Source organism: Delphinus delphis, chromosome 1 (genome assembly GCF_949987515.2).
Source record: "Delphinus delphis chromosome 1, mDelDel1.2, whole genome shotgun sequence".
In the NCBI taxonomy this organism is placed as follows: domain Eukaryota; kingdom Metazoa; phylum Chordata; class Mammalia; order Artiodactyla; family Delphinidae; genus Delphinus; species Delphinus delphis.
Window position 1 is genome coordinate 108,517,658 of NC_082683.1, and position 16,157 is coordinate 108,533,814.

A 16,157-nucleotide genomic window follows, 5' to 3' on the forward strand; every position below is an offset into this window, starting at 1 on the left:
TGACCCTTCCCTTTCCAAGGTTTCATGACCTAATAAAATATTTTATTTCAATTAGGCTAAAATAATTTGCATTGCTTTGGTTCAAATTAACTCAGGGAGTTTTAAAAAACAAAACTGATTTGGTTTCCTGCTGAGTGAAAAATTTTGAATCTAGTTGTGAAGGGAGTTGTGGCAAAGTAGTGGTTTTAGGTTTAGTGTTTGATTCTAGACACTGCTTCCAGCCCTTGCTACAGAACCACATTGAGAAGGGAACGCCTGTAATTTAGTTACACTCCCACAGTCAATGGAATTTTTCTGATGTTTAAGAGGCAGGTAAGAGCCTTTGACAATTAGGAAACTTTCAGAGATTTGTACAAGGTCCTACAGAGTGAGTGATCCATCTGAGATATCATACACCCCAAGGTACGCGCAACTGTATGATTCCTATTTTAATTGAGTTTGAAGACTCAGATCTTCTACTACTTGCTGTGTAATCGGGTAAATCACTACACAAGTCTCGGTTTCTTATATATAAAATGGGTCGAATATGCCACATGATCCTGGGTTCACTGTTAGTTTCGTGTGGGTTTTTTGTTTTTCATAAGGATCCAAAAAGGAAAGGAGAATTTCTGCTTCCTCGCTCAGCGTCAGCGTCTTGAAGTGCCCCGCCCTCCCATCCACCCACGACCCATACCCATCTCCCACACCACCCACCCCTTCCTTGAATTTGTGCGTCAGAATACTGTTCTAGTCCAGACTCTACCGCGATGTGATACGACGTCTGGCAACTCCACATCTCTGGGTTTTGGTCGCCACCCGGGACACTGCTACGGTCGGCACTGACCCTATCAACATGGCAGCTGGAAGTAGCTTGCAGGAAGAAGAAAGGTGTGGCACTGAAGGATCACTTCCGCTTCCGTCGGCGCCAACGCTTTCGTTTCCCGTGCTACCGTGACTAAGATGGAAGCGCTTTTGGAGTCGCGGTGCGGACCGGCCCCTGGGCAGTTTTACCGCATCCCGCCCACTCCCGGTTCCTCTGTGGATCCGGCGTCCGCGCTCTACGGGGGTCCGATTACGCGCACCCAGTAAGCTCTCGGCGCCTTAGCCTGCGCAGGGGGAGGGACCGTGGGGCCTGGTGCGGCCGGCAGGTTCTGGGAGCCGGGGAAGGCGAAGGGGGCACCCCGGGGCGCGCTAACGGCGGGGGAGCTCGGGAAGGAGGGTCCCGGAGAATGAAAGGAGCCGTTGAAAGTCAGAGGCGGAACCCACAACGCGGGAAGCGGGCTCAGGCTCTCCCCCCGCGCCGCTCCTCTCCAGACCACCCTCTCTCTCCAGGAACCCCATGGTGACCGGGACCTCGGTCCTGGGCGTCAAGTTTGAGGGCGGAGTGGTGATTGCAGCAGACATGCTGGGCTCCTACGGCTCCTTGGCTCGTTTCCGCAACATCTCTCGCATTATGCGAGTCAACAACAGCACCATGCTGGGTGCTTCCGGAGACTACGCTGATTTCCAATATTTGAAGCAAGTTCTCGGCCAAATGGTGTAAGTCGTCTCGAGAATAGGAGTAGTTTCCAAGTGGGGAGGGGAATAGACTGTTTTTTATCCCCTCAAGAAGTTCTAGGGTGGAGAAACTTGAAGCTGCAGCAGAGGACAGGGAGACTTGGCGTGGAAGATTTGAGAATGTTTGCAAATAAGTAGTTTATTTTAGTTTATTTTAGTTTAAATGGGGAAGATTGTGGTAACATCTTTTGGGGGTGGATGGAAACCCCGACTTCCGTTCTCTCCCTTTTTTCACAACCAATTCTTTTTAAGGATCGATGAGGAGCTGTTGGGAGATGGACACAGCTATAGCCCTAAAGCTATTCATTCATGGCTGACCAGGGCTACGTACAGCCGGCGCTCCAAGATGAACCCCCTGTGGAACACCATGGTCATTGGAGGCTATGCTGATGGAGAGAGGTTGACTTGAATACAAATAACTCATTTCCTTGACTACCCAATCTGTAGTGCCCGTGTATGTCTGTCTCTTCCCCCTGAGTGACTCCCACTTCTACCTCAGACCCCATGGTCCCTTCCTACAGCTAAGATACAGAAACCTAAGATGACCTATTGTGTCCTGTTAGCTTCCTGGGTTACGTGGACATGCTTGGTGTAGCCTATGAAGCCCCTTCGGTGGCCACCGGTTATGGTGCATACTTGGCTCAGGTAAGTAGCCAATTGAGGGATGAGGGATAGAAGACAGAAGGCAGGGGGGGTTAGTGGTTGTCTGCTTGTTCTACCCTTGAAATTCTGACATGAGGAACAGGCTAGGATCTGTACTGCTGGGCGGATGGTTTTCTTTTTGGTCCAGAGGCCATAATGACACGGTGGGGTATGTCCTGGAGGGAGTCAGTATACATGTGCTAAGAGAGGACACCCTAGAATTTCCCCTTCAAGTGGGTCTTAGCACAAGTAAGCAGAGTTCATTTTGCTGAGGCAGTAGGTGGAATGTCGCCTTTTCACTCATTTATGATTCTTTTCACACTGTGGATTTGCGACAAATCGCCTGGTATTCAGCTCGTGATATCTCCCATGTTCCCCCCCACCCCCACCCCCGATATCCCTAGCCTCTGCTGCGAGAAGTTCTGGAGAAGAAGCCAGTGCTGAGCCAGACTGAGGCCCAAGAGCTAGTGGAACGCTGCATGCGAGTGCTGTACTATCGAGATGCCCGTTCTTATAACCGGGTGAGAAGTGTGAATAATAAGTGATGCGGAGCTAATTGGCAGGCTTTGCAATCCCCGAGTCTCTAAACTTTGAAGCAGAGTGCCCCATTTCTGTGTCTCCTGTTTTCACCTTTGGGAAAGACCCTCCACTTGACCTTTGACCAGGGACTTCTTTCACATAAGGGTTGGCATTTTCATTGAGATCTCTGCTTTCTTTCAGTTTCAAATCGCCACTGTAACTGAAAAAGGTGTTGAAATAGAGGGACCCCTGTCTGCAGAGACCAGCTGGGATATTGCCCACATGATCAGGTGATTGAAATTAAAATTACAGTAGAAGAGATAGTTGGGAGATTCCTTGGTTGCAGTAAGCTTTGTTTTTCCGGAGGTCTCAACCAAAAAATTCTCTGGGTGGCAAGGGTTTGGGCTGAGGATAGAGCTGCTTTTACGAATTGATTCCTCACTCTATGGCTTCACCATTTTATTATGATCTCTTCCTTTTTAGTGGCTTTGAATGAAATACAGAGGCATTATCCAGAACTGAAGTTGTACCCTTCTTCTAACTTTGAACTTGGCTGGTTCAAAGGTACTATTCTTTTGTAAAATAAATCCTTTGAAACACTTGCTGAGTGGTTGTACTGTTTGACTAGGTCACACCAAGAGTGAAACTGCTAAGTACTGCTGTGTGCCATCTCCCTCCCTGGTCAGAGAACCCTTTGGTTCTTGGTTCTGGTAGCATATATATAGAACGGTCTGCATGATAATACCAAAGACCCATTACTGTCTTCATCTGGGTCTGTACGGAAGGCTGCTTTGTACAGAAGTCAGACTTAATCTTTGTGTGGTAACATAATTAGCTTTTAACATTTTTCTTCAATGTTTTCACCCATGCACTAGTCTAAAATACAGACTTTCTGGTTAATGTTGGCTCTATATGTGATTTTAGTTAAAACATCATTTCAAAGATGGAAATGTAACATCTCGTAGAGCTGTATAAGGTTACTCCCAAACTGGAACTAACAGCCTTGATCCCACACCCGTCCAACCTCCTCACCCTTCATGGGGAATACTAAGTAATTTCGACATTTAAGCTAAGTCTTCTACTAATTTCTAGCACTGTCAGAAGACCTCTTACAAGTATTGTGTTCACTAAGTCCTGGGTGTAGTGGTGAGTCAAATCAGTTGGGGTTATTAGCCAGTTCCATCACCAGGATGGCGTTAAACCCGAATTTTAAAAAACACCCTGGGTGATTCTGATGCATATCCTCTCTAAACCTCTTTTTGAGAAACTAGTATAGGCAGTAAACCCCAAAACTATTACAGGCATATCTTGTTTTTTATGCTTTGCAGATACTGCAGTGTTGTTTTACAAACTGAAGGTCTGTGTCCACCCTGCATTGAGAAAGTCTTGGTGCCATTTTTCCAGTAGCATTTGCTTACTTTGTGTCTATGTCACATTTGGTGATTCTTGCAATATTTCAAACTTTTTCATTATTTTATTTGATACGGTGATCAGTGATCTTTGACGTTACTACTGCAAAAAAAGGTGACAACTTGCTGAAGGCTCAGGGTGGTCAGCATTTTTGGCAATAAAGTATTTTTAAATTAAGGTATATCATTTTTTAGACATACATAGTGTTATTGCACATTTAATATACTATAGTATAAACTTACATGCACTGGAAAACCAAAAAGACTGTGACTCGCTTTGCTATGATAGTTGCTTCACTGCAGTGGTCTGGACCCCAACCCACAGTATCTCCAAGGTATGCCTGTATAGAAATTCAGTGAGGTGAGAGCTGAGAGAGAAATTAAAACCCCTCCACTTGTATTACCCATGATTACAACTAGTAAATTCAAGCCAAAGAAAACTGTCAGCTTTCAATTTGAATCTTCCACACATTCAGTCTCAACACAAAGTAGTCAATAAATACTTGTTTATTGATTAAACTGAATTATAAAAAACAAAACAAAAAAAACTTCCTATACTACGAAGCCATGCAGGCAGAATCCACAAAGGTAACTTCCTGGCCAAAACCCAGCTGATCCACTGTTGGTATTATGGCCTTAAAAAAATTACCCATTGAGAAAGTCATACAGTGTGCAGAGGCCAGGAACCCAGCTCTGCTAAATCTGGGGCTGCTGCGGAGACTACCAAAGAGAAGGATTAAGTCATTGCAGATAGCGTTGACCATAGTTCTTGAACTTTCTGAAAGGCAAAGTTTTGACTCAAAAGTCCATATTCTGTCAAAATGGCATCAGGCAAAAAGCTGGGGAAGAGAAGCCCAGGTGGATCCTCAGTTCAGTTTTCAGATGCCATGGGTTCACAAAGCTGGCCAAGCTGTTTATGGAGGGGAATACTCCAGTTCACTATATTATAGTGTGCTGGGAGTTAAAAAACACAAAAAAAAAACGGATGAGGAGAAACAGGTGGTAACAAATGTCACACCTGTACCACCAGGCCCATCACATCTTGAGCACCTCCCAGTCTGTGAAAGCCTGCTCAAATAGGGTAACCTAGAAAAAAACCACATTGTTTATAAATCCATTTCCCCTCATTTTTTTTAAATGTTCCACTTATGTACATTTTAAAGATGAACCATTTACAAGCCTGTGCAGGTTGCCTCCTTGGCTCACAGGAGGGAAACGTTGCAGAAAGCCTCAGGATGGACAGAAGTATAGTATAGTTGTGGGAAAGGTGGACCTGGATTTTTGCTCCTTTTCTTTGTGTGTTACAGTACGTTTCAGTTTATAGCCATTGAGTACATACAATTAAAAAAAAAAATCCCTCATGCAAATTGTAGAAAAAATTTTCTTTCCTTGAAGCTGGCAGTGAAAAATAAAGATTCATGTCTTTTTCTTTGTGCACACCCCTATGTGTTTCTTCATGTCAGATTCTTCTCTAAGCATTAAGAGAAATAGGGGAAAGCCACAGGGTAAGCAGAATTTCAACAAGTGGTCTTTTTAAAGTTCAATACAACTTCTTGCACAATTAGCTGCTGGCTGGCGGACATGTGATCCCTTGAACAGGTATGCTGTCCACTTAACAGGAGGAAGTTCAACAAAGCAGGGACTGCCCCCATGGATTGCAGGATGAAGACCCATACACTGGGAATGGCTTCCACCCTAAGGTTCTGTGTGATCACCTCAGTACCTCTTGCTTGCTAATGACCCATGTATGATCCTTTGTCCAGAGTGACGGTGTGAGAATGGGGAAGGGGGCCAAGGATCACAGGTGCAAAGAATATTGGTTTTGTTGTGTTTTTGTCGGAGGGAGGGTGGTGAGGGAAAAAATCTACTCATCATTCTGGACGATTAAAGGTGGTTTCATGCATTTTTAAAGCCACAATTTTATATTTAGAGTTGCTGTAGAAACCAACATCTCTGGAGAGGGAAGGAAAGAAAGGAGAAGGAAGAGAGAGTTCAGTGGGATTTTTTTTCCATTTTCATTTTTATATAAAAGTGTTAAGACCACAATGAAAAAACTTTTTTATCCATATATATATATAATAAACCAGTTTGTGAGCTACAATTTTTGTCTTTCCCATCTTCAGAAATGTTCTCACATTGACAATGGTTGGATAGCATCATGCCCAAAGACACTGGCCACACAGTAAAACAAACAAAACCCAGATGTACTATGATACAGTTGAGGTAAAAGGGGAAACAAAAGATTTAACATTCGCCCACGAAAGATTTTTTTTTTCCTTTTTGATTTTGTCAGAAAAATACCAAGCACAGTGATTTAAATTTAAAAAAAAGTCACAAAAACCTGTTTTTAGCAGAAGTGAATGACCAACAGGGCCAGGACCAGCTCATCGGCTCAGACGTGATCACTATCGGTTTTCCTAATAATCCACAAATCCACAAGGATGTATAAGTCAACATCAGGGGGGAGTGGTGGCATAAAATTAAAAAATATAACCCAAATACCCCCACCTGGTATACCCCCCTTTACCTCTACCCTCCCTAACACTTTCCCACCCCCACTCCACACCCCCTCATGACCCCAACACTTAAATCTCCATCAGATCTAGGTCAGCTTCTTCAAAGCCATAGAAGGACTCGGTCTCACTTTCACCCTCAAAGAGCTGGTGAAGGCTTTCAGGCTCAACTGTCTCTTCAGGAGATGACCTGGGTCGGGGAGTGGAAGCTGAGGCCTCCTCAGACTGTTCCCCACTCAGCTTCAGTTGCTCCTCTAGGGAGGCAATTAGCTCCTCCTGCATGTCAGCATTTCTTGTAGGTGAGTTAATGTTGCCATCAGGGCCAGGCAGAACGCTGGCCACAAGGAAGGACCGCTGAACTAGCTCTGGACAGTCCCCAATGACACCAAGCACCTCAGCCAGCCAGACCAGAAGCAGCTGAAGCAGGACATCAGAATCACACGCACTATCTGCCATTTCCCGAGCCTGCTCCTTCCACTTTTTGTGCAGGAAGTTCTTGACAGTTCGTTTGATGCATACATCTAATGGCTGGATTTTGGAGCTACAGCCTGCTGGGACAACTGCAGGCAAAGTGCTAGAGGCACTAAGCATGGCCAGCACCTCTTCTGACAGGTGAGTGCGATGACAGTCCATCACAAGCATGCCTTTGCTGTGCTGGCAAGCTGTGTGCTTCTGCCACACTCGGGTTGACCACAGCTCCATGATCTCATCGTCACTGTAGCCACTCTCCTTCGCCTCTAGCAAGATAGAGTCTGGCACATTAGCAGGCTGATCCATCTGTCCTCGGTAGAAAACCAGGGTAGGGAGGACAGTGCCATCTGCCAGAATGGCCAGCACCACATCACACCAAGGCTCCCCTGTGCCCACTGTCTGCAGGGCATTTTCCTTTCGGTCGTCACTGCTCAGTACCTCCGTATCCAGGAACAAGGAGATCTCATCAATAGCCACAATCATAGACAAGGGTAAGTCCTGGTTGTGAATCTGCCGTTGTACAAATTCAATGAAGAGTCCTGCATTCTCTGCCACATCCTTAGGTAGAGTGTGGGCCACAGCTCGCCGAGCGTGGGGAGTCAGGTGGTGACGTAGCATGAAACGCACAGCCCACTCATAAGAGATCTTAAACCCCCCCTCCAAAGAACGTCCTATTTTGGTGGCCTTCTGGAACAAGGTCTCCTCATTTACAGGTAGCTGTTGCTCACGTTGGGTCAGCACCCACTCAGCCAGTTTCTCTTCTGCCTCTAAGCTCAGATATTTGCCCTCCAGATTCTCCCCCTGTGAGGCCTGGAAGCGCCGAAGCCAACGCCGGATGCGTCGTTGGGGGTTTCGGAAGTGTTCAGCTGCCTGTTCCGTATTGCAGCACAGGGCAAACAGTACCACTCGAAGCTTCTTCACAGAAAGCTGCTCCTTCTTGCCAATCACACTGCTACTACCACCCCCTGATGCTGGCTCAGGCTCCTGGGTGACTGGGCTCCCTTCATCCTGGTCATCGACATTCAGACATTCCGCCCCCTCCGTAGCCAAGGGTGGAAGGGCTAAAGGCTGGGGATGAGTGGGGGTTGGTGGTGGGGTTGCAGTTGAGGCTGGTGACGGGAGTGCCTGGGCCATGGGAGCTGGTAGCTCTTCAGGCTCAGCTGGGGTGGCCCCCGCAGATTTCACAGTGGCAGCTTTAATAGAGGGGAAGGAAGGAGGAGGGTACAAATTCTTCAAGTTCCGGTCGTGCACTCGGTCACGAGTCTGGCCATGCCTAAAAGGTTAGCAACGAGAGGAGGAAAAAGCTCAGTTAAACTAGAAAAATGAAATAATAATAGTAGTAGTAGTAATAATAAAGACCAAACATACTATAAAATAGAAATTAAACCATCAAGCGAGTTTCTGTTACCTTGAGTGAGATATCCAAGTGAGTCCTATGGGAAATAAAGACAATAAAAAAGTGTTAGCTCAGTGAAGAAACAAACCCTCCAAAGAGTTCTTTAGATTTCAATCAAAAAAGCAAACCTACTGTCTTCCCAGTCTTATATAAATTTCAGGTTAGAATGCTTCCAATTTGGTGAAGTGTATCTAAACAGTGAATGGGTCAGGCCAGGTAGAGATGCACCAGACTCATGGTATGACCTGTATCCTTAGCTTTTTTCCCTAATCCCCATCTCTCCTACTTACCCCGTGGCAGGATGCTACTGGATCTGTGAGAGGGGTTGAATACCAAATGCTTAGCCATGGCATCTCCAACAGAAGTAACAAAGGTACATGAAGTGCAGGCCAGCTTGATTCCACTAAGAAAGAGAGTCAAGAGTATATAAGACAAATGTAGCAGTGACACTAGAGAGTGTTAAGCTTTGAGGCTTAATAAAGAAAAAGAGTGTCCCTCCTTTCTCCTCTCCGTCAAATTAATTCATATATCCACCCCCCAAAATATTAAAAGGGATTTAATGTAAAAACTTGATAAATTAACAGACCATCAATAAGTTTTTTGTTACCTCACAGAATTTTTAAACAAAGCCAAATACTTGGGGCTCTTCCGTGGAACATGATTGCTGAGGAAGACAAACAAAAAGTGGTATGAGTTACGTGGTTCTGCTTGCTAAACTAGAGATCACCAGCGACTGACAATGCCCCAACAAAAGATATGCCTCTTCACTCAATCCTAACCTCAACCCAAGCCTGTTTTCCTATCACATTAATATTTCCTATTAATATGCAAATGAATCATGGGGGTGGGGGGAAATCTATTAAAAGGCACATTCTGGTTGGGGGTGGCGTGGTGGTGACCAGGGTCAGATGCTACATTTCTAAGACGCTCCAAATGAGTGCTGCTGGTCCTTGGACCACGTTTTGGGTAGCAAGGTCCTACAAAATCAGAGCACAGACCATCAAAGCCAAATGAAGCCGGGTCTGGCCTCTTACCTGCTAGGACAGGTGGGCAAACAGCTCTAAAAGTTGAAGAAGGAAACCCCAGAAGCAGGGGAGGGAATGCACTGAGTTCTGGAGAACCTGAAATCCCAGATAGGAACATTGGTTTAATCCTGACTTACTTGATCATGTGGTTGGCATAAGCTCGAGAACAGCAGGTACTATAGCGACATAGAGAGCAGTGAACATAAGTAGGGAAATGGTTAGGGAAATCTGGGATCTCAAAGCTGCACTCCAGACATGTCTGCCGGCCCATGACACTCCTGTCAAGAAACAAGGAAAATTCTTATTACTGCCTCAGGGGTTCCTAAATTGTAGGCGATTTAGACAACAGATACTACCTAAAAGGCTACCAGATTACACTAGCTATCAGGAATAACTGTGCCCACCCGGCCCCCAGCCTCCAGAAGAAGGCACTGACATTTTCCTAACAGCTCTCTTCTGGACGTTGCGCTGGACAGGGGGATAAAGGAAGACGGGCAGAGGGTCCGCTGAGGAGGCCAGTGGTGCTGCCTCCTGCAAGGTGCTGGGAGGGACATCACTGGAGGGTACAGGAACAGTGCGTGGCTGCCCTCGGGAAGCCCGGATTGTCACCTGTGAGTCAAGGGAAGGGATAATTAGACACTACCCACGTTAAACCTCAGAACACGGAAAATCTCTATTCCTCCCCTTCTTGGATCTGTAAAGGGAATGTCAACAAACCCTTTACCTTGGTGCCTGGTTTCAAACCTTCCAGCTGCTTGGGTTTACGGAAGGTTTTATGGTGCTGAAGCTTGTGTTCAATTTTGTCCTTGGCAAAGAGAAACTGCAGCCGGCATTTGTTGCAATGATAAACATTCCTCTTCTGAAGGGGGAATAAAAAGAGACAGAATCCTTTAAAGGTTGCCAATGAATTTTCTTCCCTGAGGAGAAGGTACATCATTGCCAATCATATTCTTCCCACCCTTCTGTTGGTAATTTAACAGAGGAAAAAAGAGAAATACACAACCTAACACCAAACCTAGTATTTTTTTATCTTTTTATATAACTTTATTTATTTTGAAGTAAAGTTACAAACCTATTATTGGGTGGTGAGAATCATCACCTCCCATGCTCCCAGAGAAAGGCAGACTCAAAGTCAGAATAACTAGGTCCTCAAACCACCTCCCGCTGACTTGCTTTAACAATTTGGCTGAGTGGCTTACGCTTCACTTGCCCCTACTACTTTATCTTTACAGTGTGGATGGACAGTGCTACTACTTCTGGATATTCTTATTTTTTAAAAAATACAATAAATATGTACGTGGTAAAAAAAAAAAATCATACTTTTATTCTGTACTCCTTCATGTGGTAAGCTTGCCTTCAACTCCAACCCTCAGTCCCTCTCCATAGAAACAACTTGTTACCAAGTTTCTTGGGTATTCTTTCACAGATAGTCTATGCATATAACCATATAGCAAACACATACATCTCCAATCACCACCTGTTTTCCTTTCTCTTTCTTTAACAAAAATGATAGCCCTTTCTACACAGTGCTGTTTTTTTCCTCTTAACACATCAATGCATACAGATATGCCTCCCTCCAAGGCCATTTTGAGGATTCAATCTGCCCAGTATTGAAATACGACATGTCTATGATTTTCTTCCCTAGGATAGCAAGGCTCTCTCTGTAACCTCAGCTGAGTCACAGGTGATAATTTCCACGCTACTATATGGAAATGCATTAGTGGTGGATTATCAGCAGTCACTACTGTGAGCCTAAGAAGTGCCTGCTTACAAGTAAGAGTGAGGGCACGTGTGCACACATGTGGATGTTATGCACAGGTACACCCACCCATCTTGTTCTCTCTTCTGTTCCCTATGTACCTTCACTCTTCTCCTCCAGTGGCTCCTTTCCTGCAGTATTTTAAAACAAAGGCATACCTGTTCCATCTTAAAAACAAAACACAAAAGCAACAACAAATTCTCCCTTGCTACCTCTTTTCCTGGATCTACCACCCTTGGTCCTCCCCTTCATAAACAAATTTACTTATTTTTATTTTATTTATTTATTTTTTTGGCTGTGTTGGGTCTTCATTGCTGTGCACGGGCTTTCTCTAATTGTGGCGAGCAGGGGCTACTCTTCGTTGTGGTGCGCAGGCTTCTCATTGTGGTGGCTTCTCTTATTGTGGAGCACGGGCTCTAGGCATGCGGGCGGCTTCAGTAGTTACAGCACTCGAGCTCAGTAGTTGTGGCTCATGGGCTTAGTTGCTCCACGGCATGTGGGATCTTCCCGGACCACGGCTCAAACCCGTGTCCCCTGCATTGGCAGGTGGATTCTCAACCACTGTGCCACAGGGGAAGCCCTAACAAATTTATTTTTTAATTAATTTATTTTTTTCATAAACAAATTTCTTTAAATAAGTTGTCTCCATTTCCTTACCTCTCATCATCTGTCCCACTGAATTGACTTCCACCTTGCTAACCAACAAAACGGCTAAATTAAATGCTGGCCTCTAAAGTTTCTACCTTGTTGATACCTTCCTGCAACACTTGACCACACTCTTTTCTTCAAAATACTTTTGTCCCCTCAGCTTCCTTGACACCAAGACTCTTCTTGTTTTCCTTCCAGGACTATGGTCCTGGCCTTGTGGATAGAGACTTCAATGGTCCTAAGCCTTCACCTTATTCTCAATTTGGGGGGTGGGGGATGGGGGTGCAGCATAGCACTTACAAGTTTAAAATCCACTTATTTATATAATGATGATTCCTAAGTACCTTTCACAATCCAGGTTTTTCTCCCAGGCCTCAGACCTGTATATCCAACTACCTATTTAATAGTCAGTTATACTTGATGTCCATAGATACTGCTAAGTCAAGAATATCCAAACTTGGGACTTCCCTGGTGGTCCAGTGGTTAAGACTCCATGCTTCCATTGCAGGGAGTGTGGGCCTGATCCCTGGTCAGGAACGAATAAGATCCCGTGTGCCACATGGCATGGCCAAAAATTTAAAAAATAATAGTAATAAAAAAGAATATCCAAACTTATAATCCTCCCCTCAAAAATTACTTTCTCCAGTGTTCCTATCTCAATAAACAGTCCCACCATTCATCCAATTACCGAAGACAGAATCCTGGGCACTATCCTTAACTACTCTCTCACTACCTTCACCTAAATCCATTTCTAAATCATAGATATCACTTATCTTCTCAATATCTCTCAACTCTATCCTCTTTGTCCATCATTTCAAAAGCCACTATCATCTCTCATCTCAACTACTGAAAAAGCCTCTGGCTTGTCTCCCTAACTCTAGTCTCAACCTCCTTCAATTCATTCTCCTTAGAGCAGCCAGTGCAATCATAACTAAAAGCAAATTTGAACACATCACTCCAGGACTAAAAATCTCTTTAATGGCTTCCCAACAACTTATTATAATAAAAGTTGAAATTCCTTTTATATGGCTTACAAGATTCTCCATGATCTGTTCCCTAACTTCCAACCTCCTCCTGTACCCTACACACGCCAACCACACTGAACTTCAATTCCTTGAATTTCCCTGTCTTTGAGAGCATTCTGTCCTTCTATCCCAGTTCATCTGGCTCATCCTTACTCATCCTTCAGGTCTTGAACACCCCCTTTCCTAAAAGCCTTACTAGGCTCCCAGAATAGGTACATTCTTTTTTACATCTTGTATTTCCCCTAACACAACATTCTTCTTGCTTTATTGTACTGTTTAATTGTCCTGTTTAACCACTAAATCTCTAGCATCTAGCCCAGTGCCTGGCACACATCACTGGAATTCAATAAATTTTTCAAACACATGGTATCTTCTCTACGAAAATTATTTGCTTAGCTCAGTCCTGGCCCCTGTATCCATAATTAAAAAATAAGAACACGGAAATTGCTTGGTGCCTGGTACCTGGTGCCTCATGTAATGCTGTTGGAATGCATTGCCATTTTTGAAGACCTTCAAGCAATAAGGGCAGAGCAGGTGCCGAGTATCCTCATGGATCATCCGAAAATGGACATCTACCTCAGAGTAGAGTGAGGAGCGATACTGACACACCTGAGTCACATAAGAAGGAAAATAAGCTAAGAGTGAAGTGGACAACTGAGGCCTTAAAAAAGAGGTAGCAACAAAAATGTTAAGATATGAAAAAAAATTTTTCCTAAATGTATAGAAATCAGATTATTTTTCTGACGTTTATTGCAGGGCTATGTTGGTGATAAATTCAGCTGTGAAATAAGATAAAAATGGGAAAGACAGGAAAGTCTGAGAACAGTCCATATTCTGACAAAGAGGAGTAGAGTTTTTTTTCTATCTCCAACGGGCACATTCAGGAGACAGACACTCCCTTAGTACAGGTATATATATGTTCCCAGACTGGGTTCCTCAGCTGGGTACATGCAGATATTCCTTTATGTTTTTCTCCTGCATGGGAAACCCTGAAAATAGAACCCATGTTCACTATTTCTTCTGTATTTCCTCAGTGTTCCTAAAACTGAGTGTGTGCAGTAGGTACTGGGCAATGTTCATTAGTGGATTCTTTGTATTTAGCCTGCGAGCAAAATGGCTAAATCTCCCTGGAGAAAAAGGCAATACCTGGCAAACATAAGGCATCTCTCCAGGCTTATGAGTATCCTTCATATGCTGGAGAAACAGTGGCTCACTCTCAAACGCCCACTCACAGATCTTGCACTTGGCTGTAAGAAGAAAAATAATCAATAAATCCACCTGAAAATAAGACCAAAGTCCTGCTGACTCATAATCTTTTTCTCTGACTCCTATATCTTCATGTTCAATAGTCAGTAAATTATGAAGTCTCTTCTAGTCTTTCTTTAAAATGGTTCTGTCTCAACATTTGTGCTGCTGATTAAAACTATCCTTCTGTCTCTAGCTCAGACTTCTTTACCAAAGTTCCATTCTAGATTTTGAACTCTTTACGAAACGTAATATTCTACCATCTACTCTAACTTAATTCAGCATCCTCCTGCTTCCCATCATTTCCCTTCTCACATCCCACCTCCTCCTGAACTCAAAACCTAGGCATTATCTGACTCCAAACCCGTCTGTCACCATTATTTCAAAATGCATCAAGGAATTGTCACTTCTGCATTCTCACAGGCAGAAACTTGGTAGAAGCCCATATGATTTCCTACTGCTGATCAGCTGGCTTCTAATACCTCCTTATCTCTCCAATACAGTATCTATTCTTTATATACCATTGCCAAATGAATTCTTTTAAAATACTACATTACTTCATCCCTCTGCTCAAGGATAGACAATGATTATCTCCTATGAATAATGCAACATTTATTGAACGTTTACTAAATGAGGACAAAGAAGGATTTGTCCTTAAAAGACTGACAATATGAACAGAACTTCTTGACTTATGAGTTACTGTGTTATTTCAGTATTAACTAATTTGAGATAATTAAACTTTAAAATTAGCCATTTTATCAAGCTTTTATAAGGCTGCAGTTCTAAATTTTTGGCAAAAGTTTTGTTACATATTTTGAATTATACAGGCAAAATAATGATAGTTATTTGCATTTTTATTACCATTACTGAAATTATTTTCAAGTTTTTGCAAACATGAAAATTGTAAATTTGAAGCTCTAAGCGCTTATTTATTGGACAATGTCCAACCCCTGCCCCGTACCCCCAAATGAGTGAAGCTGAAATAAAAAACAAAACCAGGGGTCTGAATCTGGGGTCCAGGGAAGAGGTCTCAGGGAACCCAGGTAGCCCCTGAAATTATCTGCAAAAGAGTAAAATGTGTATTTTTCTGGGAAGTTTTGTGTTTATTCTCAAAGGTGTCTGCAACCCATTTAGGACCACTTCCTAGAGGTACATTAGATACAAGATAAGATAAAGAACAAGAACAAGATAAAGAAATTAAAAATTCTGCCTAGAATGAGGAAAAGCTGATATACGAGCTGAACCTTGAAAGAGTGGTTTGCCAGACAGAGGAGATGAGAGAAGAACATGAGCAAAGGCATGGTATTGCATGTCATGTTTGGGAAACAGTAACTAGTGGCATGACAATATTTTCTCCTGTTTTCTTCCCCCTTACTTCTCAATTCAATTTGTTAATCTTTTTTTCTTTTCTAGAACACTTTTAAGCATTGGTGTTTCCCAACCTTCTGTCCAGGCTTTTCTTATTCTCTATGTTTTCCCTGGGCGATGTCTTTTACCCTCAAAGGCTTTTCCTACAACCTATTCTTATAGGTCTCACACATCAACTATAACAACATTTATTAAGCAATTTTTAATGCATAAACACCATGCTAAGATTTATATATATTATCTCATACAAAGAAAATCAGTGAGAAAGGAACCAAAGGCATCAGTGGATTTAAGAGATCTCTAGTAACCTTTCACACCTATTGGAGTTGATGTCAAAAAAGATTTAAGAGGAAGAATTAACTGATTTTCCAAAGTGGCAACCTAACACTGTCCCTCCCAGCACTATCACTCTCATCTCCCTAACACCTACCATAGTCTCCTGCCTTGAGAAAACAGGCATGAACTACTACAGCTTTTGCTTCCTGTTTTCCAAATTTGGAAGGACAGATTCCTTATGCCTTTTCTAAGGCTCATCCGATCTCATCATTCCACATATCCCATGACTTTATCAAGCAAGTGGTTCTCCCTTTCTTCAGTCTTT

The 16,157-nt window shown here is 43.5% G+C and overlaps 2 protein-coding genes across 3 annotated transcripts in view; one reads left to right on the plus strand and one right to left on the minus strand.

Moving 5' to 3' along the window:
• The first annotated feature begins 908 nt into the window (after positions 1–908).
• PSMB4 (proteasome 20S subunit beta 4) lies at positions 909–3,320 on the plus strand. Its single transcript, XM_060007258.1, has 7 exons — positions 909–1,064; positions 1,312–1,518; positions 1,789–1,935; positions 2,100–2,181; positions 2,583–2,699; positions 2,899–2,987; positions 3,181–3,320. Exons 1-7 carry the CDS (start codon positions 940–942, stop codon positions 3,191–3,193), a joined length of 780 nt encoding a protein of 259 aa, XP_059863241.1. The 5' UTR covers positions 909–939; the 3' UTR covers positions 3,194–3,320.
• Positions 3,321–4,424: 1,104 nt separating this feature from the next.
• Positions 4,425–16,157, minus strand: part of POGZ (pogo transposable element derived with ZNF domain) — a 48,067-nt gene continuing 36,334 nt past the window's right edge. The window contains exons 11-19 of one of the 2 annotated variants that reach the window (XM_060029868.1): positions 14,090–14,190; positions 13,406–13,552; positions 10,236–10,370; positions 9,948–10,120; positions 9,649–9,789; positions 9,094–9,150; positions 8,777–8,889; positions 8,499–8,523; positions 4,425–8,363 (exon numbers count right to left, since the gene is read on the minus strand). In XM_060029868.1, coding sequence (XP_059885851.1) covers positions 6,692–8,363; positions 8,499–8,523; positions 8,777–8,889; positions 9,094–9,150; positions 9,649–9,789; positions 9,948–10,120; positions 10,236–10,370; positions 13,406–13,552; positions 14,090–14,190 — 2,564 coding nt within the window. In that variant the 3' untranslated portion in view covers positions 4,425–6,691. The remainder of the gene's footprint in view (positions 8,364–8,498; positions 8,524–8,776; positions 8,890–9,093; positions 9,151–9,648; positions 9,790–9,947; positions 10,121–10,235; positions 10,371–13,405; positions 13,553–14,089; positions 14,191–16,157) is intronic. The other variant, XM_060029872.1, reaches the window with a different exon arrangement.